This window comes from Urocitellus parryii, chromosome 3, assembly GCF_045843805.1.
Source record: "Urocitellus parryii isolate mUroPar1 chromosome 3, mUroPar1.hap1, whole genome shotgun sequence".
NCBI classification, from domain to species: Eukaryota; Metazoa; Chordata; class Mammalia; order Rodentia; family Sciuridae; genus Urocitellus; species Urocitellus parryii.
In genome coordinates, this window is record NC_135533.1 from 170,351,672 (window position 1) to 170,377,157 (window position 25,486).

A 25,486-nucleotide genomic window follows, 5' to 3' on the forward strand; every position below is an offset into this window, starting at 1 on the left:
GGGAAGAGAGCAATCTTCCGTTCTAGTTTAGAAACATAAATGTACTATGCTAACCTGTTTGTTCATAAAGTTGTGTTAATTTTCTAGGGAAACTAAAAAGAAGAGTTATATTAGCAATGATGTATGGAGGAAACATTGCCATTTTTTTTCTGGCTACAATGTGTTAAACATTCCTGGGTCTTCATGGTTCTCCCCTCCTGGTCTGTGCCAGTCTCTGCTAGAGGGTCAGATGGGATGCTCCAAAGCTGGGAAGGCTGAAGTCACCTACTGAGGCTCCTATGTCACCAGCTTCCCCCTGTGAGTTGACTCAATTCTCCTGGGAACTGAAAGCCCTCCTGAGAGGGGTCCTCTGGCAGCCCTAATGCTGTTCACCCTGGTGTTACCATTCATGATTTTCAATAGGAAGTGCAAAGGAGTGAGGAGTAGGGAGCAAACCAGTGCCGCCCACAGTGCGTCACACCTTCCTTCCCCTACTCTCCCAGCGACAGGGCTGCGTGGAAGCCACACTATTAGTTCCACATAATTGGAAAGTGTGTCAGGATCTCCCAGACATGAACCAGAAACATGCTGTCAGTTGTCACCTCCAACATGACTAATGCCGTTGTGTCTTAATTAGTCACTGCTCACTGACTGCGCTGACAGCAACGGAGCTTGTTCTAAGGCCCTGACTTGTGATGGAGTGGTGCAGATGAGAGGCTAGTGGGAAGGAGGGCCCATGAGTGGCCACTTTTTCAGGTTCCTTTTCCACTGGTTTCTCTGAACCCAGCTGACCTTTGCCAAAGGCCCTTGTCAGGAGAAGGCAACATCACGAAAGCAGGATTGACAGGGTCATAACTTTGGCATACTTTTATTGGAAAGAGGACAAATATGAACAAATAAATGTCATCCAGAAGATTCCTTTAAAAGCCAGCTGTTCTGTCACAGGTTCTCATGGAGCTCCTCAGAGGCTGGAGGGCAACCGTGGATAAACCATGCCATCTGGGTGTAGCTCGGGGTAAAGCAATTGCTTAGCATATACGAGGCCCTGGGTTCATTCCCCTGCACCACAAAAGATAAAAATTTAAAAATTATCTTATTAGCCAATCTGCATGGTCCCCAACCAACAATGGCTGATGGGGCCATGGGGCTACTTATGGCCTATTACCTACTGTAGCTGTCTTATAAAGATCTGTTCTTAGGCCATTGTATGAGGGGCTGGAAGGAAAAGGTGGTAGAATCAACTGTCTCATAAATGGAAGAACCTTGGCCTTTACCCTGAGAGCAGCAGTTACTGCCTGCTAGTTTTAGTACACCCTTGCCTGATATCTGGGACCCAGGAGAGATGAGAATTTACTCCAGTGAGCAGCCAGAAGGAGCGGAGGGCCAGCAGCTGCCTAGGAGAGGGACCCTGACAGTTTTGCTGCCAGGCGGCCTCTCAGGCTCCTCCCCTACTCTTCTCTCTCCCAGCACATTGTTCATTAGGCCTCACACTTGCAAGATCAAGGGCCCTTCAACTCTTTAGGAACTTCAGACATGACTAAGACAGAAACAAAAATTTGCTGGCTCCAAGATACAAAGCTTCAAAGGGGATTTTGAAAATGTCTACAGAGCATAACATCACATCAGTTAGGCAACCACACTCTTGTATACTTACAAACTTGTTATGTTCAATGTAGGACATGGTGTACTTTTTTAGGTTGACAAGCTGGAGGAGGGCAGATGTCTCCAAAAGTGAGTGTGCTGGAACCTGCAGAGGTTGGGACAGAGTTCTGGGTGTGCGTACTCTGCTGCTGAGGACCTATCACATAAAAGGAAAGGCCTGACATTTCACCTCTAGCACTTTCCATTAAAGCCAAACTTCCCAAAAAGGGCCGAAAAAGTGGTAGACAAAGAATTGAGTGCATTTTGGGATGGGGCAACAAGTAACTCCTGCTAGTTCATCTTTAAGGAAATTAAGAAATAGTTATAAAACTTCATTAGTTCCTAAAGGAGGCTGAAATGCATTAGGAGTACAATCTCTCCATTTTGAGACAGTTCTGGTTAAAAACAAATGATACTAAACAGGGAAACTGGTTATGGCAAGATAATTGGGGACTGACTGATAATACAAATACATGAGCCCTCCCTCTCCCCAAATTCTTCAAATAAAACACCTTTTTGTTACCCTCAAAAGTTAATTAGCAAATAAAATATTTACAACATTAAGGGCTAATTCACTCAAGTATAGTAAATAACAGCAAAACAAATAATTTTTCATTAGTATCTGTATTGGCTCAGAAGTCTCATTTTCAAATTAAATGAGAGTCTCAGTCCCTTCCTGCATACTCCAGGAATAATTGGCAAATGGAAGCTGTATTTTAGCATCTTTGTTCAGCTGCCCTTTCCAGGTCTGTGTATTTTGCTATCTTTGAGAAGTTTCTAGGGGACCCCTCATACTATGCCTTGGTTCATCATCTTTCCAAATCTGTTCCTTTCTGACACACTCTGCAGATCTTCTGGCTTCTAGTTTGCCTTCCCGAACTCTCCCTCAGGGCCAATAATAACCTGGTACAAGCAATATTCTGGAGGCTGTAGGGTAGTTTCTAAAGGTTCTCAAAATGGAGCTTCTGAGAGCCTCCCCAGCAAGCACCCTGCACACCCTCCTCACTTCACCTCCTCATTCTGCACCTGGCCTCTCCAAAGAGCAGGTGTTCATAAAGATGTGAAAAGTTTCTCCTGCTCTTATTCTTTTTCTTCTCTAGTTCTTACACCAGGCACCGCCCTTTTTTACTCATGGCTCTTCCAAGACTTGGCTGGAAACATGTTCCCCAATTCCCCCACTGGATATCAATTCCATTCAGCCCAGGGACCTTATGGCAGCCCTCTTGAGCTCTTACCTTCTGGGGTTACACACCCCCTCACCTGGGCTACTTCACCTGCAAGTTCTGGATGCTCCCAACTCCTGTTTCTTCCTCCATATCAAGGTAAGAATCACTGATGTCAGTGTACATCTTGGTGTGAATGAGTCAGAGCCCTTCCCTGTGGGATCCAAATTTCCAGTATCCTCTAATTCTGGAATGATAGTCTTTGAGCTCAGTGAAAAAAAAAAAAAAATTCTATCACCAAGCTGAAGACAGGAAGGGGAAGGGCTTCCCCAAACTTCCAAAAATCACATGACTGCTTTACTCTGCACCAAAATGCATCCTGACCCATCAAGGAATAGCTGCTTCATAAATAACAACAAAACAAACAAGACAAGGACCAGGCCAGGTGGAAAATGGAGGGGAGAGGAAAGCAATGGGAAACACTACCTTAGAGTGAGGAGGGAAAAGAGTGAAAGAGACCCCTAGTCTTTCAGTCCCAGACACAGAAGGCGCCAGACAACTATTCCTCTTCCAAGGTCAGGATGCGAAGTCCCAGTGTCACTATCTGTGTAGGGAGAGATGATCCCCTGACGAAATCTAATGGTTCAGATTCAAATTATCTGCCCACCTTCCTTAGGTATTTTCCCCCCATTTTGGATGAAAGAAGGGTATGAAAGAAGAAAGGTCTTTACAAGGATGTGAAGAAAATAATTTATTCTTTTTTAAACCAGGAGATTGACATGAAACCAGCAATATAAGTACATGATTAAAAGAAAAAAAAAAGATGGAAGGAAAGAAGAGCTGTACTTGGATTAGGTTGGGAAGTGGCATCAAACAGGGCCGAGCAGATGCTACCTCCAGAGTCAGGAGTAACTATGGAGTGAGCATTACAAGGCACAGCAATGTCCCTCACCGAGTCACCCTAGGCCAAGTCTGAAGTGAGCAACTCTTATGTGTGGTCAGAGAAGCAAAGGAAGCCAGCAATAGTGTTATTCTCACCACTGAAGGCTTCTCCTGTCATAAAAAGGACATGCCTTACAGACATGTTTCCATGAAGAAGTAGCCTCATTACATTTAAAATGGTACTTAAAGCCAAATGTGATTCCCCTGCCAAATCCTTCATGGGTGAAGTGGGGCAGCCTGGTCCACACATATGCAAGTGACCTGAGGCAAGAGGTATGGTTCTGGGACAGGCAGTAAGAGAAAACACAAGAGGTCATTGTTAGGTTCACTGGGCTTCAGGGAAGTGTCAAGAGGGTGGAGATCTTTGGAGGGTCTTTGGCCAAAGTGCTGACAGCCTGCAAGGCAGGTACTGGCAGGGAAGCAGGTAGCCAGGATATATTAGTGGGAATCTGGAATATTCCCCAAAGGCTCATTATTGAAGGCTTGATCCCTATTGCAGCAATGCTCAGAGGTGGGCTTTTGGGAATTGATTGAATCATGAAGGCTCTCTCATCAATGTATTAACCCATTGATTGGTTCATAACTGAATTGAATATTGGGAAGTGGTAGAAACTGTGCCTAGTTGGAAGAAGTAGGTCACTGGGGACATGCTCTAGAAAGGTATATTTTGTCCCTGGTTTGTTCCCCCATCTGCTTCCTGGCTGCCATGAGGTGAGAAGTTCTGCTGCACCACAAATTCTTTGCCATGATACTCTGATTCACAGGCCCATAGCAATGGGCCAGTCAACCATGGACTGAAACTTCTGAAACCGTAAGCCAAAATAAATCTTTCCTCCTCTAAATTGATTTTCTTTTCAGTGATAGAAAGCTAACATACACAGCACTACTTGTCCTAGAAACAGGAAAGCAGGACATAAAAAGGAATCTGGCCCATGTTCCAGCTGGCCATCTGTCAAGAGGAGTAGGTCCCAACAGCAGCACCTGGTGGATAATGTGGGAGGAGATGAGGGGAAGAACCCCGCTGTCAGACATAGAGCCTCTCTCCACCTGAGAATGGTAGTCCCATACCCAAAGACCTCAGCATCTCAAGGTCTGGGAACCTACATTTCTAACCTGTAATCCAGAACACTCTGAGGCACATGGCTGGAAGACTATGCTTTATGTCTGTCAAGTGAGCATGGTGAGTGGCAGGACTCTGGGGAAGGGGACAGTGGAATAGTCAGCAGCAGAAGAGAAGGAGCTTGTGTGAATGGAAGGCCCATTTCTGTGCACTTGAGATAACCCTTTTTTCTGACTTAGCCTGATCCTACCCTACCAAGATAATGCTTTTGGAGGGCCTCTATTGCTTAAGATACCTTGCATTCGGTGTCTCAATTCAGAGGGGAAACAGATAAAAAGGTGTCAAAGTGACTGGGCCCTAGTCTTGGTAGGCTGATGGGTCTTGGTCCTCAGCTTCTTGGTACTGAGTCCAAGCAAGTGGGTTTAAATGCATGCGTTTCAATGAACAATACCAGCTGCCTTTACTGGCCCTCTTTCTGGAGGTAAACTTGGAAGATCTGGAGACATTAGGCCAGAGGATTACTAACTATTAACATTGAAGACATAGTCTGTGCATGTACTTCCAAAGAGAAATCATGTCTAAAAGGAATTAATACATTAATGAAAAAAGAAAAACACTTGGAGCTGGGGTTGTGGCTCAGTGGTAGAGTGTTCACCTAGCACGGGTGAGGCTCTGGGCTGGATCCTCAGCACCACATAAAAATAAATTAATTAATTAAAGATATTGTATCCAACTACAACTAAAAAATAAATATTAAAAAAAAGAAAAAAAAACACTTTACAACCCCAGAACAATGCTTGACGATCTCACCTGCATATACAGGGCACAGGGAGCCTGGGTTCATGTGGTGGCCAGGAGGCTCACTCCCTGAAGCCTACCACTCTTGTCCTGGGGCTGGAATTCAGTTGTACTGAGCAGTGCTGGAAATAACAGGTCAGTGAGAAGGGCTTGACTTGGTGATATTTGCCATAGAGAGTTTGTCTTATTTTATTCTAAGGATAAAAAGAAACATTTACACAACTTTGGTCATCAATTTCCATGTGCAAAGTTACAGAAAACTGCTAAAAGTAGCTCGTGCTGGAGTAATTTCAAACCTTCAAAGCCCCCCCTTCTTTCAGGTGGTCAGACCTGAAGTCTTCAGCTAACTTCTACCCTCCCTCCAATCAACAATTCCTGGGGAAGGCACAAGCTAGCCTGGGGAATAAAAGCATGATAGGCAAGATTCTTCACGCACACGGGGAAATGTGATCCCAAAAGCTTCACATCTGCATTTGAGGTTTTTTGTTTAGTAACATTTTTCCTTCTCTAAAAACTCCAACCACAGCGTTGACATGTGGAAAGCCACAACTCCCAGGCCACATTCTGTTCTTGTTTGGTGCACAGCATCTGGTTTTTTCCTTATTTTACGGAAGAATCTAAATATTCCTGTGAGGGATAAACAGCTGCCTCTCTTTTTCTTGGCCAGATCATTATTCACTACTAACATCTAAGATAAAGTTTGCTGGAGCATGTAGCTACAAAGGTCAATCACACTCAATAGGAATAAATATATTCATAAAAACAAAAGTATTGATTAGAACAAAATAATGACAAAAGTACATCTATTTTAAAAAGGCTGTTTGGTTTCCACTTAAAAATGAAAATTCCTCCTTTGCATTTGAGACTTCCAGTGGATGAGTGTTTCATCCAGGGTCTCACGTCCTGGGTGGTTCTCACTATACTGCAGACCCCTTGGCAGGGCTTTTACATGGTAACATTGCACCCAAGAACTGTCCCAAGTGGATCCAGGTGCCACAGGTATCAAGACGCTCTTGAAGTCAAGTCATTTTGTCAGCAACTTTGGATACTCCAAAATGAGTCCTGAGAAAGTGGATCAGCTTAGCTTCTGTGAGGAATGCTGTCCCAAGAGTCAGTCCTAAGCAAATGGCCCCCACAGTGATGTGTGCCAGCCTAGCGGGCCAGCCCTGATCACAGCACAGGAACACCTGGGAAAGGAAAGCACTGTCACTGCCTGGTTCCTGGGTGTGTACCCCCTTCTTCTGGGACAAGCCAGGGAAAGTGGCTGTGGGAGACCATCCTTGCACATGAATGAGTTTCTTCCCCAGCTGGGTGTGAGGCGCTCAGTCACTTTTAATGTGGCAGAGCTTTCCCCACCCTTCTTAGGTTGGAGAGCTTGTCTGTGTTGAGGTGGGTCTCACCACTGCCCCAAAGATCCAATCATTGCACCTGACCTTCATTGGATGGGAATTTCCCCAGAATTCTTTGTTGCCCAACAAAAGCCCTCTCCCTAGCGTTCTCTCTCTCTCTCTCTTGCTAGCCTCTTCAGTAAAACCTCGCTGCCTCCCTGAGAAGCTTGAGGCTGAGGGTTAGAGGAGCTGTCCCGGAGCTGGTTTAAAGATAAAATGGTGTCTGTGTCTTTAATTTAAACTCCCTGAGGATTTTCCCACCCAAACTGTTCACACCATCTGTGCTGGCCTGGCTGGCCGTGGACTAAAGGTGACTATTATTCTGGCTTCCAAATTAGATAAAAGGTATGTCAACTGGGCTGTGGGTCTACTCTCTTCCCACTGGTAATTTTCTTGTCATGTCTAGCAAAAGGTGATGCTCCAGACGCCTACGGAAAGGATAAGAGGAGGTAAATAATTGTCCAATCAGTTCAAGCAGGGGGAAGGGGAAACCTAAGGGGGGGGGCAGTGGAGAGCTACAGAAGCATGTGGTGTGGAGGCTGCGGGATCTCACCTCTGAAACACCAGTAATACCACCACTGAGGGCAAATGCCCCAAGAAGGACTGGCGACAGGTGCAGGCCAGCCAGGGGCCTGTGTGGGCTCTCTTGGTAGTAGCGATAGATGAAGCAAAGGCTCTGTGTGATCCGAATGCCCATGTTAAAGCAGTTGGCCAGGATGAAGCCCACGCTGCCACACCAACGGGTCAGGAGATAGGACAGCACCAGGAATGAGGATGACAGTGCCAGCATTGTGAAATTGTACCTGAGGAGAAGGAGACAAGCAAAACAGGGCAGTGGGTACCTTGATTCAAGATAAGACTTGTATAAAAAAGTGGCCATGAACAACAATTCACAGAAAGAACCTCTGCTTTCCCATAAGTCCAGTTAAGTTCCCATAATACAGTTTTCTATAACATTGAATGCTACACACATAACATAGAAATGTCAATGTCCCATTTACCCTTGAACTGAAGAGTATGAAATGAATGATTCAAGATATTTATGTGTTTTAAGGATAATAGTTGATTAGTGAAGCAACTTAGTTATCAAAATGCATAAAAATCCTGTTCAGCGCAAGCCCCCAACATAAGGTATAAGAATGTGACCTGGATAATAGTTATATATTAGATACTATGACAGGCCTGTGAGGAATGTGAGGACACATTGATAAATGAACACAAATAGCCTGCCCTTGTCCTTTGGAGCCTGGATTTGTTTCACAGACAAAGTAAGAAGCACAGAGACCGAAGAACTTGCCTAAGGAATAAGCCAATATGCCAGTCTGACTCCCAGCCCCCAACCTTCAGTGCCTAACACTGCCTCCCTTGGGAAATGTAATACCCCATAAACTTGGGTAGTAGACCGCACTCAAAACAAGTGACCAGCCTCCAGAATAAAATCTGAGCAGGAAGCGAAGCCTGGATCCCCTCTGGTATTTGCAGACTCTTATATACTCTTTTCTACTCTATTTCTAAGGCTCTCTGGATTCTGGAGCTAAGCAGTTATGCTATTCCTATCACTTCTGATTTCAAAGAAGCACATCACTTAGTCATCCTCACTTCTCTGCAAAGGAAGGAACTAAGTCTCAGCAAACATAAAATAACTGCCGTAGTCCTCCAAAAGACTATGGTATAGTCATGAACCAAATTTCCCAGAATCTGGTTTCCATCTAGCTCAGAGAAGACACTCCATGAATACACAACTGTTGAGGGAACCAAACCCTTAGGTCCCCAAGCTGTGTCCACTGGATGGACTCTGAAGAGGCCATCCAGGTTCTTCACATGAAGCATTGAAAGAAAGCCACTGTGCTCCCTGAATGCCCACTTACAGGTCCTTGGGCCGAACAAATACAAGGTGCTATGGAAATATACTTTATGAAAACACATGGTAAATGCGTGTGTGCTCACACATGCACACAAGCACTTGCGCGTGCATGCACACACACACTCTCTCTCTCTCTCTCTCTCACACACACACACACAATATACTGCCTAACTAGAAAGGTGATTTCATCTAGAATTCCAGCAACAAAATTTGCTGCTTAGTAGAAAAATCTCTTAATAGAAGTGCAAGAGCCTGCACCTCCACTGGGGAAGGTTTATTTATTTTTTGGTGGTACTGAGGATGGAATCCAGAGGTACTTTACCACTAAGCTACATCTCCAGCCTTCCAATTTTTTTAAATTTTGAGATAGGGTCTCACTAAGTTGCTCAGGGCCTTACTAAATTGCTGAGGCTAGCCTTGAACTTGCGATCCTTCTGCCTCAGCCTCCGAGTTGCTGGGATCACAGGTATGCACCATTGTGCTCATCTTCCACTAGGGAAGCTTTTTTATTTTTTTACTACTAATAAATAATCAGAATAGTCATTTCATAACAAGCCACTGAAGGTGGGACCCATCACAGACCAGGAGTTTGACCTCTTTTCCAAAAGAAGCAGACATATAATCTGTTATTTTTTTCAAGAACTATTTCAGAAGGGTATTCTACACCAATCCTTGGTGTTTGAGCTACAGATTCAAAAACTTTCAAAGTCATCCTCACACAACTCCAAGTAAAATGGCAGTAATGAATGAAACCAATAGCTAATTCAAGCTGGGAAGCATTCAACTATGTAGCCTCTTTGGTATGACCATCTGGGAGGAGTTGAGAATGATAAGGCCCACTGTCTTCCACTACAAGAGGCTCTGTAGCTGCTAAACTTTTCAGAAGTCACAAATCTGTAGCCTTAAAGACATAATCAACTTCATTAAAAAAAATAAAGAGCTTTAAAGATGCAATTAAAACAGCACTATTGAAATCAAAGCAAAATTATTCATCATTGACATTGACTATTTTATAAGGGTTGGTTTACATAAATAGCAATTTATTTATGAATGCTTATTTCTCCATGATGCGAGAAGATACTGGATTTAAAATCAGGTTTACCAGAAAATGGATGGTCAAGGGTATTAACTGTAGTATTGTCCAAAGCACCCCTTAGTAGCTGCTAACTGAACACATTAAATCACAGCCACACAAATTTTGTTTTGTTTGTTTTTGGCAGCATTTAATCCATAGATGCTCTACCATGGAGCTTCATCCCCAGTCCTTTTTATTTTTTATCTTGAGACAGGGTCTTGCTAAGTTGTTGAGGCTGGCCTTGAACTTGTGATTCTCCTGCCTCAGCTTCCTTAGTTGCTGGGATTACAAATGTGTAAAATGGGGGCTGGGGATGTGGCTCAAGCGGTAGTGCGCTCGCCTGGCATGCATGCAGCCCGGGTTCGATCCTCAGCAAAAAAAGATGTTGTGTCCGCTGATAATTAAAAACAAATAAATAAATAAATAAATATTAAAATTAAAAAAAAAATGTGTAAAATGGAGCCTCTGCAGATACAAAAAGGACAGCACTGACCTCTTATGTATCAGCACAAGAAGATCACAGTCATTTTTCATTCAACAGTTATGTGGTTTATATATAAGGGCACTCTAAGATCAATAAATCAGGCAAAGGAGCTGTCAATCTTGGGCCTTCCTCTGCCTAGAAAGCATTGTCCTGTCTCTGACCATCTTTTGGTCATTCAGACCTCAACTTAGCCAATCTAATGGCCCCCCACCACTCACTACATAATACTATTTTATTTTTTAGTACAGTACATTTTCTACTTTCTTTTTTTTTAATATTTATTTATTTTTTTTAGTTTTCGGCGGACACAACATCTTTGTTTGTATGTGGTGCTGAGGATCGAACCCGGGCTGCACGCATGCCAGGCGAGCGTGCTACCACTTGAGCCAAATCCCCAGCCCATTTTCTACTTTCTTAACTAGTTTGCCTCTCATTAGCTCTGGAGAGCAGGGATCTTAGCTGTTTTTTTCACTGCTGTATTCCCAAAACTTAAAAAAATGCTTGTTAGAGAGTAAATGCGCAAAAGTTTTTATTGAATGCAAGAAAGAAAATGAGACATCTTACACAAAAGAGAACAAAAATTCTTCAGTACAGTATAATGAAAAAATCCATCAATCGGATCCTATATATTAGGCTATTAAATAAAAAGCAACTTGCAATTCAAAGGAAGCCTTAACATTTCAGAACTAACCACTCTATTTTTATTTAGAAAAACACTGGTTAACCTGAAGTTGACTAGATAAAAATCCACGTCTGCATCAATGCCTTTTTTAAATTCTGAATCTAAAATGTTCAATGTAAAGTCATCAAAATCGATTTTAACATTTAATTTAAGCTATTAATTCTACTATAAAAATCCGAGCTACAGTTTTATTTGGTTAAATTCACAAGGATGAAAAAAAAAAAAGAAAACAAAAACAGGGTCTATGATGAACTTGGGTGTTCCATATGCTCAGACCAGGACAGAGGGCTGGGGACAGGGACCCAGACAGAACTGAGAGTGCTGTCCGAAGACCATGCTTAAAGTCATATTTTACTCCAAGGGGATCGAAGTTATATCAGATAAGAACTGCGTTAGAAGGTGCTCTGGCCTCTGATTTTTCTGCTTCCTAATACCATGAAAACAATTTTCCAGAGGTTGAAATATTGTCAACATTCCATTATAGCTAACTTAAAGAGTTGTTTCCTTTGGTTCAGTGCAACATAAAAGAAAAGAAAGCAACCATCCACTGTATTTCCTCTTGGTTTTGTTGCAAGGTTTTTTATTTATTTGTGGTATTAGAAATTGAACCCAGGGGTACTCTCCATTGAGCTACAATCTCAGACCTTTATTTTTTTGTTATGAGAAAGGGTTTTACTTGTTTGCCAATGCTGACCTGGAAATTATGATCCTCCTGCCTCAGCCTCCTGAGTCACTTGGATTACAGGTGAGAGCCACTGTGCTGAGCAGCAATTTTTTTTCTTTTTTACATTTTAAATGGATTCAGTGTTGACCCACACACACACTAACGCTAAAGTTATTACAATAAAATTCCCTTCAAGTGCTAGACTGCTAGTCCAAGCTCTTTCTATGATGTCACAAAGCCATAGTTAGTATGTGTCAAATTATATTTTTAAATGATTCAATTGTGAGAAGCATTTTAAATAAAAAACATGGTACTTTCAAAGTAAACTTAGACTTTTTCATCCATGGGGTGGGGGAAGAGTGGACTCAAAGCAATTCTATAGCTACAAACCTAATTATTTGAGGTGAAAACCATGTCTAGACCACTATTTTAAAACTATGATAGGTCTTGGGATGTAGCTTAGTAGCAGAGTGCTTGCCTAGCATGCACAAGAGTCTGGGTTCAATTCCCAGTATTACAAAATGAATAAATAAATAAATAAAACTATGGATTGGGACCTATTAATAGGCTGAGAAATCAATTCAGAAGGTTATAAGATGATATTTTTGAAAAATGAAGTAGAAGAAATAAAAAGCATCACTGTATCTTGTGCATAACTGGAATACTTCCTGCTTTGTGGATTTTGGCTTCAGTACCAAGGTATCTACTGGGTCACAGAGCTCAATGTATGTTTACTGTGAAAGCTGGCCTGGGCCGGTAGTTATCACACACTTAGAATCAGAATCACCTGGAACTGTGTAATGACTTGATTCCCTGGTTCAAGCCTCCCCAAATTCTAACTCAACTGGTCTGGGAAGTAGCAGAATTTCCTAGGAGAATCTCATTGGTCTAGGCTGGGACATTGGTCTAGACAAGTTCTCGATCACTAGTAGCAAACAAAGTCACCATAGCTTCTATTTGAAGCATCCCAAGATGAGAACAGACAGAAGCCAGTCTAATAGGAGGAAAGGTTTCCTGATTCTGAGCTCCCTTCCCCATCCTGCCTCTATGACCAGGCCTCAGAGAGTTCTCAATAGCACTTAAGGTTACAGAGGCAGCATGAAAACACACAAGAGATCCAAGCCTCAAGGGGCGATTGAATAACAAGAGCCACTCACCCTGCCATCTACACCAACCTTTTCTATTCTCTTCTCTATTTTCCTCTCTTGTCTTTTATGCTGTTCCTTAACCTTGTCCTATAGTGGTGCATTAAGATACTGCCTTGCTAGGTTTTGGTATTTAGGACAGAAGAGGTGAATAATTCTGGGTGTGGGCCAAAGGCACTTAACCAGGAGTTCACCTCAGAATAATTGATATATATATACATGCACACATGAAACTCACTCTCAAGGGCCTGCTGTTCCTACAGGTATGATGGGAAAAGGAGTAGTGCAAATATAGCAGATAGAAATATGCATTTCTAATAAGCTCCACAGAGGATTTTGACACACAACCAATGTTAAGACCCACTGGCTGAAGTTCCAGAGCAGGGTTGCTGATCTAGAGTCAACAGATAACAAGAGCTGAGGACCACTAAGTGGGGGCTGGGTAATAGGATGGAGAGATGGAAGTCTACCTTATTGTATGCCTGACTCTGTACACCTAGACAATCATGACACTTTAGGGATGACATTTCTCCATCCACAAAGGGAAGCACACAGAACTTGCTGTCCCCTGACCCTATTATAGGGAGTACTAGCTAAATCATGCCAGGGTGTAGAGATCCTGGGGATGCAGCATACTTGTGGTCTAGTATTCTCTCTGAGAAAGCCATCAGTAAACACATGTTCAGAATGAAAAGAAAAAAGATTAGCAAGTTAGTTCATTTTGGCCAAAGGTCATGATTAAGGGTGTACCTTCTAGGTTACCCACCTGTCAACTTCCTCTTTACTCATGGCAGCAAACGTGAAACACTCAGTTACTCCATTGATGGCAAGCAGGAGGACGTAGAGACAATAGGTACGCAGCAAAACCGGACCTACAAGGAAACAACCCACCAAGATTCTAGATCCAAATAGGACTACATACTACCACAGTTTGGGTGAATGCTAAGAAAACACCAGAACTGGGCCATGGGACCTACTGGTAACAGTGGACAGAATGCGCACATATTGGAGGACTCCCAGCCTTCCATGGTACTACTAAAGTAATCAGTTAAAAACAAAAGAATAGTTATGAATAAATATACAGATCTGAATACATATATAGATCTAACAACTAAAAGCAAGCTAATCTGCTCATTTTAAAATCAGCACAAGGAGGCCTGCTAGTTTGAATGCTCAAGACACAAGTGGCCCTGAATATTAAGGGAATCTCAGTTGAGCAGGTCCTTGAAAAAGATCTACTGAGATAGAACATTCACAATCCACAATGAGAACCAGAGCCAATAATGATATTTCCTTCTCAAACAAAGTAATGCAATTCTATCACTAATTAATAAGCTTCTCCCTATCCTCCTCTCTCTGGCCAAAGCAGAAAGAAACAGGGTTACTCTCACCAGGTAACTGAATGCTAACAGCTTTCATCGGCCCATCTGAGGATAGACAGTGAGCTGCCTACAGGCATGAGGAATACAAACTCTGGCATGAAGCAGTGACTAAAGAGAGAAAGCTTTGAGACAATTTGGGGACTTCAAAGATGGAATCTTAAACTGTGAATTAAATGAGATGTTATGGGTTGAACTACGTACCCTAAGACACACTGAAGTTCTAACTCCTAGCATCTCAGAATATGATCTTATTTAGAAACAGGTCTTTATGGAGCTAATATAGTTAAAAAGAGATCTAAGCCAATGACTGGAATCCTTACAAAAAGGGGAAATGTGGACAAAAGACCTATATATATATATATATATACACACACACACACACACACACACACACACACACACAAAGGGAAGAAAATGTGAAGACAAATAGGGAGAACATGGCCACATGACTTAAGTGATACAAGGACAAGCCAAGGAATACCCAGGACTGTGGACAAACACCAGAAACTAGAATAGGCAAGAAAAGAGCTTCCCCTAGTGCTATCAGAGAGCAAAACCCTGCTGGCACCTTGATTTTGGACTTCTAGCCCTCAGAAAGGACCATGATACAGTAAGTTCTGCGATTTAAAGTCGCTAAAGGGCCAGGTGTGGTGGCACATGCCTGTAATCCCAGTGGCCTAAGAGACTGAGGCAGGAGGATGGCAAGTTCTAAGCCAGCCTCAGCAACTTAGTGATGCCCTGAACAACTCAGCAGGACCCTTTATCAAAAGAAAATATAAAAAAGGGCTGTAGATGTGCTCAGTGGTTCAATCCCTAGTACCAAACAAACAAACAAACAAAATAAAGTCACTAGAGGGACTGAGAGTGTAGCTCAGTGGTAGAACACATGCCTAACATACACAAATTCAAACCCTAGCACAGCAAAATAATTAAATAAAGCCACTCAGTCTGTAGTACTTTGTCATGAAGCCCCAGGAAAGTAATATAAAGCCACAAAGAAAAAAAAATTAAAAAGTCAAGAAGCTGGGCATGGTGGTACATGCCTATAATCCCAGCTACTTGGAAGGTTAAGGCAGGAGAATTGCAAATTCAAGGCCAGCCTGGGCAATTTAGAGAGACACTGTCTCAAAATAAGACATAAAAAGGGCTGGGGATGTAGTTCAATGGTAGAATGCACCTGGGTTCAATCCCTAGTATTGAAAAACAAAAAAGAGGGTTGTGGGGAATACGAGTTAGAATGGAGAGAGCAAAAGTGTTATATTTTCTGGTACAGTAAAGGCCTAAGGAGATACAGTCTGATGAGACAGGAGTAGGTAGGGAGAAGAGGGGTAGCACGGATAGGGACAGTCAGCAGGCACATTGTGAAAAGTACTGCCCTACCTAGAAGCCAAATGGGCTTTACAGAGAGTGGAAGTTTGATCAAAGTGAGAGGCACTACCAGGCACGGTGGCACACGCCTGCAATCCCAGCAGCTCTGGGGGCTGAGGCAGAAGGATCACGAGTTCAAAGCCAACCTCAGCAAAAGTGAGGCACTAAGCAACTCAATGAGACCCTGTCTCTAAATAAAATATAAAATAGGGCTGGGGATGTGGCTCAGTGGTTAAGCGCCCAAGTTCAATTCCTGGTACCCGCCCTCCCCCCCAAAAAAGTGTGAGACACCAAAGACTCAGAGATAAATGCTAAAAGACGGTGCTGGGGCAGTTATACTGGGACCTTGGCCTAGGCAAGAGAGGCCAGTGGTCCTGAAGACCCTGCAGTGACACACCAAACCACAATGCTTTTAAGACACTGAGAAACAAGAATTATTCTCAGGACTGCTCTCTCTGAAGATGAGACTGGAGAACAACTTTTTGAGTATAAAATTATTAATGATTCAGAACTCTGATCTTTTTAATTGCTAACTCTATTATTGACACTCAAAACCATACCTGCACCTCACTTAAATAAAAGGACAACACAATGATAGTAGTTTGTGTGTATCTCTTCTGTGATTAATTACTCTACCAGATGAACATTACAATGATGGGACAGCCTTTCTTGGCAACATCCTGTGACTGTTACAGAAAAGGCTGCTCCTTAGTGATTGCTTTCTAAAGGGGCAGAGCTGCTGTTAAACAGTTGATCCCCAATCTCTGCACATAAACTTACTAATGGCTTCCTAATGAGGCCTCCCTGCAGTTGCCTGATGGAAATGTACTTCTCACAACACAAGCCCCAGGGAGCTGCAAACCACTTCATTGGCTTCATAGCAGGTGTTCCTACAAACTTCATGACCTTTGCTCTAGTGTAGAAACTTGACCATTTTTTCCCAATATCAAAAGTTTGAGCGCCAGTATAGTGGCAACTACAATAGTGAAAGAACTTGTAAAAAGGCATTGGACAAAGCCCTTAATTATACTGAGATAGGGCAACAGAAAAAAATCTTCTAGGTTCTTGCTAGTGACCTGAGTAATTAAAAACATCTTTGCTAAATCCAAAATGAAATTCTACAAATGGACTATTGCTAGCCTATAGCTCAACACATTTTGAAACTGGTGAAGTTCCCAAGGACCAGAAAGTGCTATGAGAGTCTCAGCAGCCTGGGCACCAGGTATTTCATCAGACATATTCAATAGTTTTCTCCTTCAAACACCAAGAGTCAGTGGATTAAATATACCATTTTATTTGCTGAGATCAATTTTATTCTCTGCAAATTGCTCTGGGTTGTCCTTCCGAGGCTTTTATGCATCAGGCCTGGGATTTATGTGGCATTTACTATCTTCAGATGTGTTTAATACCAAGTGGAGATTCATTAGAGCCTGCTCTCTGCTCTCCTCCCTTGCCCCAGAGGGAGCACAGGCAAGTGCTTGGCAAAACACATTTTAGGCCTGAGAGGAAAAGCCAACTGTAAGGAAGATTCATAACTTCTCCAGGTGAGGCTGGGGAACTGATCACCCTGAGCATGCACATCTCAACTCCAGTGAGAGAACAGTCCCACAAGCCCAGCTTTCCCACAACTCTCCAGGAACACAGATGTTGACTGCGTGTGCACAAATTTTTGAACTTCAGGAGACTCTTCTATTTCTGTTTGGAAATTAAAACAAACTAGACAAAACTCTAGCACATACCTGATCCTGAGCTAAGCATGGCCCCTCCATAGATATCCAGAGCCAGTTGAGAATAGGCAAAGCCAAAAACAGTGATGGTCAGGCCAGCCAGCAGGGCCAGCTTGAGCAAGGACTCCAAAACCATAGCAGCCACAGCAAAGTCCTCCTGGGTTAGGGGGAAAGGGAAGGAAGCTGGATAAATCATGAACTGAAGAACACCCTCACATCTCACCTTCCCCCTGTACTGTTTTACAGATCATTTTTCCAAATGAATTAAGATAAGACCTCATTGCTTTTCTGTAGCACATTTCTTTTCAATCAGGAAAAAAAAAAGTGGGGATAGTGTGTGTCTTTTAGGTAGCAAGAGGGGAGGTTTAGTTTTCAACTCATTTAGAATGAATCATTTTAAATATTGCTTATGAACCACTCACTGTACCCTGATCAAAAAGATTTTTTTTTTTTGTAGTTGTAGATGGACAGAATGTCTTTATTTATTTTTATGTGATGCTAAGGTCACTTGCCAACAATGGATAAATCTAAAATCTGAGGATGCTCAAGTCCCTTATGTAAAATGGCCTCACACGTGCTAGGCAAACACTCTGCCACTGAGCTACAGCCCCAGCCCTGATATTTTATTCTAAAATGGAGTAAGTTTTCATCTATGCCAGCCGGCTCATGTTTCTCCTGACAAATATCTCAAGATGTTGATTTATTATCAATGTACACTTGGGTTCATATTCTTAAACCAGACTGAGAACTAAAGTAGCTCATCTTGAGATACTGTGTGCATAAACTATACTTTGTAAAATGCCTTCTTACATATGTAAGAGATGGATTTCGTTTTCTTTGAATTCTAAGATACGTCAGACATTTTCAATGGTTTTAGAAAAAGCAGTTTCTATAACCAAATGCTCCTGGATTAAAATTTCTTCGTATTGACCAACCAGAGTACATAGATTTTTAGGGTCAGAATGTAGCCCTGGACAGACACAGTCTTTAAAAAACTTACATAATTGGTGTGGTGAGAGAAGCCCTGTGACCACATATTTTCTTCCCTGGTTCTTTTTTTTTTTTTTTTTTTTTTTGGTACTAAGGATTGAACTCAGGTGTGCTTAACCATAGAACCACACCCCCAGCCCTTTTTATTTATTTATTTTTTATTTTGAGGAAGGATCTTGCCAAGTTGCTTAGGGCCTCAAGTTGCTTGTGATCCTCCTGCCTCAGCCTCCAAAGTTGCTGAAATTACAGGTGTGTGCCACTGCACCTGGCCCTCTGGTTCTTGAGAATCTGAGAATAGGAGAGACAATCTTATTCTTATACCTAAAACTAAGCCATGGGTGGGTGTTCTGTGCTGCACTGGGGACAACTATAAAGAGCTCTGAAGCCAGGAATGGTAGTGTACGCCTGTGAGACAGGAGGACTGCAAGTTTGAACCAGCATCAGCAACTTAGAGAGACCTTGTTTCAAAATAAAAAATAAAAAGGGGTGGAGATGTGGCTCAGTGATTAAGTGCCCCTGGGTTAAATCCCCAGTAGCCAAAAAAAAAAAAAAAAAAAAAAAGCTGGGAGGGCTGGGTCAAAAGTAAGGGCATACAAAGGGACAAAGGGGTAAGACAAAAGGGGACAGCCAGGAGGAGAGGGTAAAGGTCAGGAAACAGAAATGAGCTTAGGTGCTGCCATCTGCCAGAATGTGATAGAAAAATGAAAACTAGAAGAACATTTCATATCAAACAAAAGGGAAATAGACCATTCCACATTTCTGTCTGTCTAGCAATTAGATAGAAGTTCACTTGAGAGATGATAGGCATGAGAACCAGGATTACCTGCCGCTGAAGTGTGGCATCCTTTTCCCTCTCTAGCACCTTAGCAAAGAATATATAAAAACTCTCCTCTATTGGCTGAAAAATTAACCTGGCCACAAGGGACCCAAGATTATTCACTATATCATATACACCTATAAAACAAAAAGAAAGAAATGACAATCATATTTGTTTTTCTATTTTAACTTTCACAACATTATTAAAATGGTAAATATGTTTAATTAAACTTTTTAAAAATCTTGAGATAATTTTAGCTTTACATGTAGTTAAAGAAATAATCCAGAGAGCCCATGTACCCATTACCCAGTTTCCCAAAATGGTAACATCTTGCAAAACTATAATACGATATCGATCAAGATGCTGACATTCACACAATCGACAAGATCTTCTATCTAGCACTTTTTAATAAAAGTAAAGTTGCTTTTTAAATTGTTTTTTCTTTTTTTTTTTTTAAAGAATTTTTTTTTAATATTTATTTTTTTAGTTTTCGGCAGACACAACATCTTTGTTTGTATGTGGTGCTGAGGATCGAACCCCGGCCGCACGCATGGCAGGCGAGCGCGCTACCGCTTGAGCCACATCCCCAGCCCTTAAATTGTTTTTTCATTTCTTTGGTATAAATAAATATGGAAAAGAAAAAAAAACTGAGAAAGACCTATTTAGCCACATAAACCCAGGACAGATCTTTATTACTGTGATAGTGAATTCCCTTTTTCTTCTCTCCTAGCACACTTCCAACCCCCAAAATGAGCACCAGAGCTCAGCAGGCAGCAGAAGGCAAAAGGGTCTCAACAATAACTTGCCACTCAAGTTACACAAGAGGGCATAGTCAGTACACTGTATATGTTTATACAAAGATGTACAATTTATAATCTTAAGAATTCATTTCTAGGGGCTGGGGTTGTGGCTCAGTGGTAGAGTGCTTGCCTAGCATGTGTGAGGTCCTGGGTTCAATCCTCAGCACCACATAAAAATAAGTAAATAAAATAAAGGTATTGTGTCCAACTACAACTAAAAAATAAATATTTTTTTAAAATTCATTTATTCATTTATAATAGTGTTCAGATTCATTGCTCACTAAATATGTCAAACCACAAAGAAAGATATTAAGAAGTATCTATTAATAGTATTCACCTTTAATTAAAACACTATAGAATTTCATCTTACCTTGATCACCAAAATTTAATACATTCAAAAATGTCATCACATATCTCTCGCCTATAAATGGAAAAGCAAAATAATTAGTATTTTCAATGCATAAATTAATTTCCTTTACTCTTATCATTTATCAACTTTTCAGGTGGACGAATACCCTCAAAGAAGAAAAATCAGATAATTGGTTACAGACATGTTCCTTGTCCTAAGGCTGATTTCAAGTAACCTCATAATTTGGACAATGCTGAGGGCTTTATTAACAGCAAATCTCCAAGCCAGCTAAATTAAAAACCAACCAATAAAACCAATCTAATAAGTTACAAATAAAATATGGAGAAATTATTGAACGGGCTGGGGATGTGGCTCAAGCGGTAGCGCGCTCGCCTGGCATGCATGCGGCCTGGGTTCAATCCTCAGCACCACATACAAACAACGATGTTGTGTCCGCCGAGAAATGGAAAATAAATATTAAAAAATTCTCTCTCTGTCTCTCTCACTCTCTCTCTAAAAAAAAAAAAGAAAAAGAAAAAGAAATTATTAAACGACTGTCACAAGTTTATTTGTTTTTTGCAGTGCTGAGAATAGAACCCTAGGCATTGTACAAGCTAGGCAAGCACTCTACCACTAAGTTACATTCCCAGTATGTCCCAAGTCTTAAGTGGGTGAAATAACCAGAGTGTAAATTATCTGTGAAGGGAAATGTCCATGACAGTGGCACATGCTCATTCCACTTCCTCTCAGGTGGAGAGACCCGCCACCACTCCCCAGGGCCTGGAGGTTCTGGAAGCTCAGTTCATCCTCAAATCTAAGGCAGCCCAATGCCTTCAAGATAAAGACACCACCCTGGAGCAACTCTGTCCCATTCTATGAATTTTCTTATCCGTAAGTGAAAAGCACTAACTCTTAAAAAGACAGCACTAAACAGTGCCCAGAGCCTAAAAGGGCAAGTTCTCACCTCCTAGAAAATGCTCATAAAAGAAAGCATTAATTAAGAGGTTAAATTTCCATCTTCTGTCAAGACTTTCCTCTCTCTGATTTTGTCTCCTTACAAGTATATGTAGCAAAGACCTCCAAAGGTCCTCCCAGGTCTGTATCTCTGATCTACCCTAACTATTAACATTTCAGGGGGAAAAAAAAAACTGCATCAGAACATGTACAAATCTTCTTTTCTTATCATCAATCCCTAAACAATACAGTTTAACAATGATTTACATTGCATTTATATTACATTAGGTATTATTAGTATTCTAGAGATTATTTAAAGTAGATGAAGGATATATCTAGATTATATGCAAATACTACACCATTTTACATAAGAGACTTGAACATTCTCAGATTTTAGATTTATCCATTGTTGGCAGGGAGAGACCTTGGAACCCATCTCTCAGGATACCAAGGGACAACTGTATCCTGCTTTCACATGGCTTCAAATGGCTCATTAGTGTTTGCAAAAAGTCTGGGCTTCTTTATTCTGTGTATGAGGGCTTTTACACACTATCTTTGTGGCCTCTCTTCACCAGTCTCATCCCTATCACACTGTCATCCTCCGTTGTCACCTACCTATCTGGGGTTAGCCTCCGGTTGCTGGTCAGAGTCAGGCTGGGCCTAGCTAGGGCATTTTTACAACCCAGACTGGCTTTTCCCTACCTTCTGGCAGCATAGGCCTCTCCTCATATTCTACCAGCTTCCTGAGGGCAGAAGACCCCTCTCAGTTATCTCTGTCTCTGAGTTCCTAGCAGAGATCCAGGAAATGAGAGGCACTCCAGAGACTTCTAATTGATTGAGTTAACATTTCCAAGTACAGTCCCACAGTCTTGAAATGGTTAACCACATGATGTGTGCAAATGGTGAGAGAATGAGTTCCTTGAGGTCACGGTCTGTTTGTTACTCTTCATCTCTAGTCTCAGCACCTTGCATACAGTGCTGCAGGAAATGTGGGGGCAGGAGGGAGGAGCACATACGTTTTTGCTACTACAAAGTTATTTTAACTTTTTTTAGAGCCATAATTATTATTATTATTGTTATTATTATTTTTATATTGGAGATTGAACCCGGGGGAGCTTTACCACTGACCTATATTCCCAGTGCTTTTTATTTTTTATTTGAGACAGGGTTTCCCTAAGTTACTGAGGCTGGCCTCAAACTTATGATCTTCCTATCTCAGCTTCCAGAGTTGTTGGGATTACAGGTGTGCACCACTGAACTGTAGTTTTTAAAGATAAAAGAAACTTAAGAAACTTAAGTTGTCATTCAGCCTACTTCCTTATTTTCTAGCCATGGAGATGAAGGCCCTGAGAAGTTCCTAATGGCCTTCTGCAAGAAAGGAAGCCATATTAGTATGGCCCAACTGTGGGGCAAGTACCTGGATTTGCTCAGGACAAGCTCAGGAGGCTTTAGTGAATGGCTTAATTAAATGTTGCAAACACATGTCTAGCAACTGTAATCTGTACAATGTATTGAAGAACATCATGTAGACTGGATCCAACTCCCTCAAACTCATTAAAACTGCTTTAAAACTTTGGGAAGAAAAAAATACAAACAACATCCTCACCAAAACTTTCTCCGTTGATTTTTCTGTTCTAATCACAATGTGAACTACCACAACACACAATTTTGCTACAGTTCTCTTCTGTTGTCACTCTTCTTATTCTATCAACAAATACTTGCTGAACATCTGTGGTATGCCAGGCCCAGCAAGGAGACTCCCTGCTTTCTAGGAGCCAGCTCTCTCAAGGTTTCTGACCCAGAAATCCCCCGAATAGTTTAACTTTTGTACCAGCAGTCATAAGCTCAGACTAGAAGCATGCACTCTCAAGGCTCAGAGGGCCCTTAAGCCCCTCTTGGTCCTCTCTCAGCTCATAGATAGGAAAAGAGGCCGGGGGGGGGGGGAAGTAAATTACTTCCCTTTGGAGTCATAATTAAGAAAACACAAATAGGGGGAGAAGAAAATAACAAGATAATAGTGAGGGTAGTTGTTTTAGAATACTAGGATTATATTTTCTGTTTTTTTAGAATTTTTGTAATAGGATTATATTACTTTTATAACTAAAAGATCATTTTGAACTGCGAATGGTGGTGCATGTCTGCAATCCCAGTGGCTGGGGAGGCTGAGGCAGAAGGATCACAAGTTCAAAGCCAGCCTCAGTAACTTAGCAAGACCCTCAGCAACTTAGCACAAGACCTTGTCTTCAAATAATAATAATAATAAAAAGAACAGGTTGGGGATGTGGCTCAATGATTAAGTGCTCCTGGGTTCAATCCCTGGTACCAAAAAAAAAAAAAAAAAAAGGATAATTTTGAAAAGATAAAAAAATATATTCAGTAACAGATATGCAGATCTACTGACATCAAATCTGTATGTAGAAAAAAACCCTCCACTTTCCAGCTGCTTATAGCTACCTCAAATTTCATTCTCTGAATTTAAGCTGAGTAAAAATCAACCATATATTATGCTTTCAGCTCATTGTCAGGGCCTCTGCATTAGGAGTTCTGTCAGAAGTCAGATATCTGACCAAACTATCACATGGGTCAATCTTAAGTAAGAAAATAAAATGATGAAAACCTGGTTCTTAAAAATATTGGAAAAAAAAGAAAGAAAAAATATATTAAAAAATTGGAATTATGAATTCATGGGTAGTTTCCTCTATCTCCAAAGTTTTCTATAATTGATAACACTTTTATAACAACTCTATTAAAATGATATACCACTGGGTTTTATAGTTAGATTTTGATAGTTTGGCTCTGCTTGGTCCTCAGCCCATGACTGAGAGGTAGTGGGACCTTTAGGGAGTGGGGCTTAGTGGGAAGAAGTCAGGTTGTGACGGCACACTGTTGAAGAAGATACTGGAACCTCAGACCACTATTGTCTCTCTCTTTGCTTCCCTGCTGTGATGAGATGAACAAGCCTCCTCCACCACAGGCTCTTGCCATGATGTACTGTGTTACCACAGGCCCAAAGCACCAGGGACAAGTGGCCATGGAATGAAACCTCTTAAACTGTGAACCAAAATAAACCCTTTCTCCTTTTAAGTTGATTAGCTTAGGTATTTTTTCACAGTAATGGAAAGCTGACTAACTCAGACTTGGATTCCAATTAAACTGTTCCTCATGGACTGTAGGACCCTGAAAAAAATTCTACAACCTCACTGATGCTCAGTTTCCTTATCCATAATAAAGGGGGAAATGTCTTTAATGAGGCTGTAGAGAGATTTAAATTAGGCAACTTAAGCAAAGCATAAAACTAAATAAATGTTGTTTTCCCTCTCATTAAAAAAATTCTGAGGGGCTGGGGATGTGGCTCAAGCGGTAGCGCGCTCGCCTGGCATGCGTGCGGCCCGGGTTCGATCCTCAGCACCACATACCAACAAAGATGTTGTGTCCGCCGAGAACTAAAAAATAAATATTAAAAATTCTCTCTCTATCTCTCTTTCTCCTCTCTCACTCTCTCTTAAAAAAAAAAAAAAAAAAAAAATTCTGAGGGTCCTCTGCCAAGGGGGCTCCAGACAGGCAGTTTTGATCCAGGTAATCAACAGTTCTGTGAAATCCCTCTATTTCTACCATGATCTCCTGACTGCTCAGAGTAACCTTTTACTTACCTTCTGTCAAAATCTGTTTCAAGAAAGACTGTTTGAAAAAACTCCAGGTTAATTTAGCCTCTTTCCAATTTACAAAATCCTAGAAAACAAAAACAAAACAATGTTAAAATCCTGGGTATTTCAAGGCTTGGAATATAATGCTACACGAGAGGCAAATTCAATCTGGTCCCTAAACTCCAACTTGGAATAGTCCCCACTGAATTCTTATTTAACATTAAGCATACAGAAGGCATCCATAAATACTAGAAAAGACTTTATGTTACTGCTATAGTCTGGATCTTGAATGTACCCCAAAGGCCATGTGTTAAAGGCTTGGACCCCCGCATGGCACTCTTGGGTGGTGGTAGAACCTCTCAGAGATGAAGCATAGTAAGTCATTGACAGTGTACACATGAATGGAATTGTGGGGTTCTAGACTCTTCCTCTTTCTCTAGCTTCCTGGCCATGAGGTAAGCTGTTTTATTCTGCCACACACTTCTACCTTGATATAAGCCCAAAGCAATTGGGCCAATACATCATGGACCTGAAACCTCTAAAACTATAAGCCAAAATAAACCTTATCTC

At 41.5% G+C, this 25,486-nt stretch overlaps 1 protein-coding gene across 1 annotated transcript in view; it reads right to left on the minus strand.

Annotated features, from left to right (window-relative positions):
- Positions 1 to 5,362: 5,362 nt before the first annotated feature.
- Positions 5,363 to 25,486, minus strand: part of Rft1 (RFT1 glycolipid translocator homolog) — a 42,073-nt gene continuing 21,949 nt past the window's right edge. Inside the window, exons 7-13 of the mRNA XM_026388638.2 lie at positions 24,923 to 25,001; positions 20,340 to 20,390; positions 19,176 to 19,306; positions 17,375 to 17,519; positions 13,652 to 13,757; positions 7,525 to 7,774; positions 5,363 to 6,770 (exon numbers count right to left, since the gene is read on the minus strand). Of these exons, the coding sequence (XP_026244423.1) occupies positions 6,603 to 6,770; positions 7,525 to 7,774; positions 13,652 to 13,757; positions 17,375 to 17,519; positions 19,176 to 19,306; positions 20,340 to 20,390; positions 24,923 to 25,001 (930 nt within the window). The 3' untranslated portion in view covers positions 5,363 to 6,602. The remainder of the gene's footprint in view (positions 6,771 to 7,524; positions 7,775 to 13,651; positions 13,758 to 17,374; positions 17,520 to 19,175; positions 19,307 to 20,339; positions 20,391 to 24,922; positions 25,002 to 25,486) is intronic.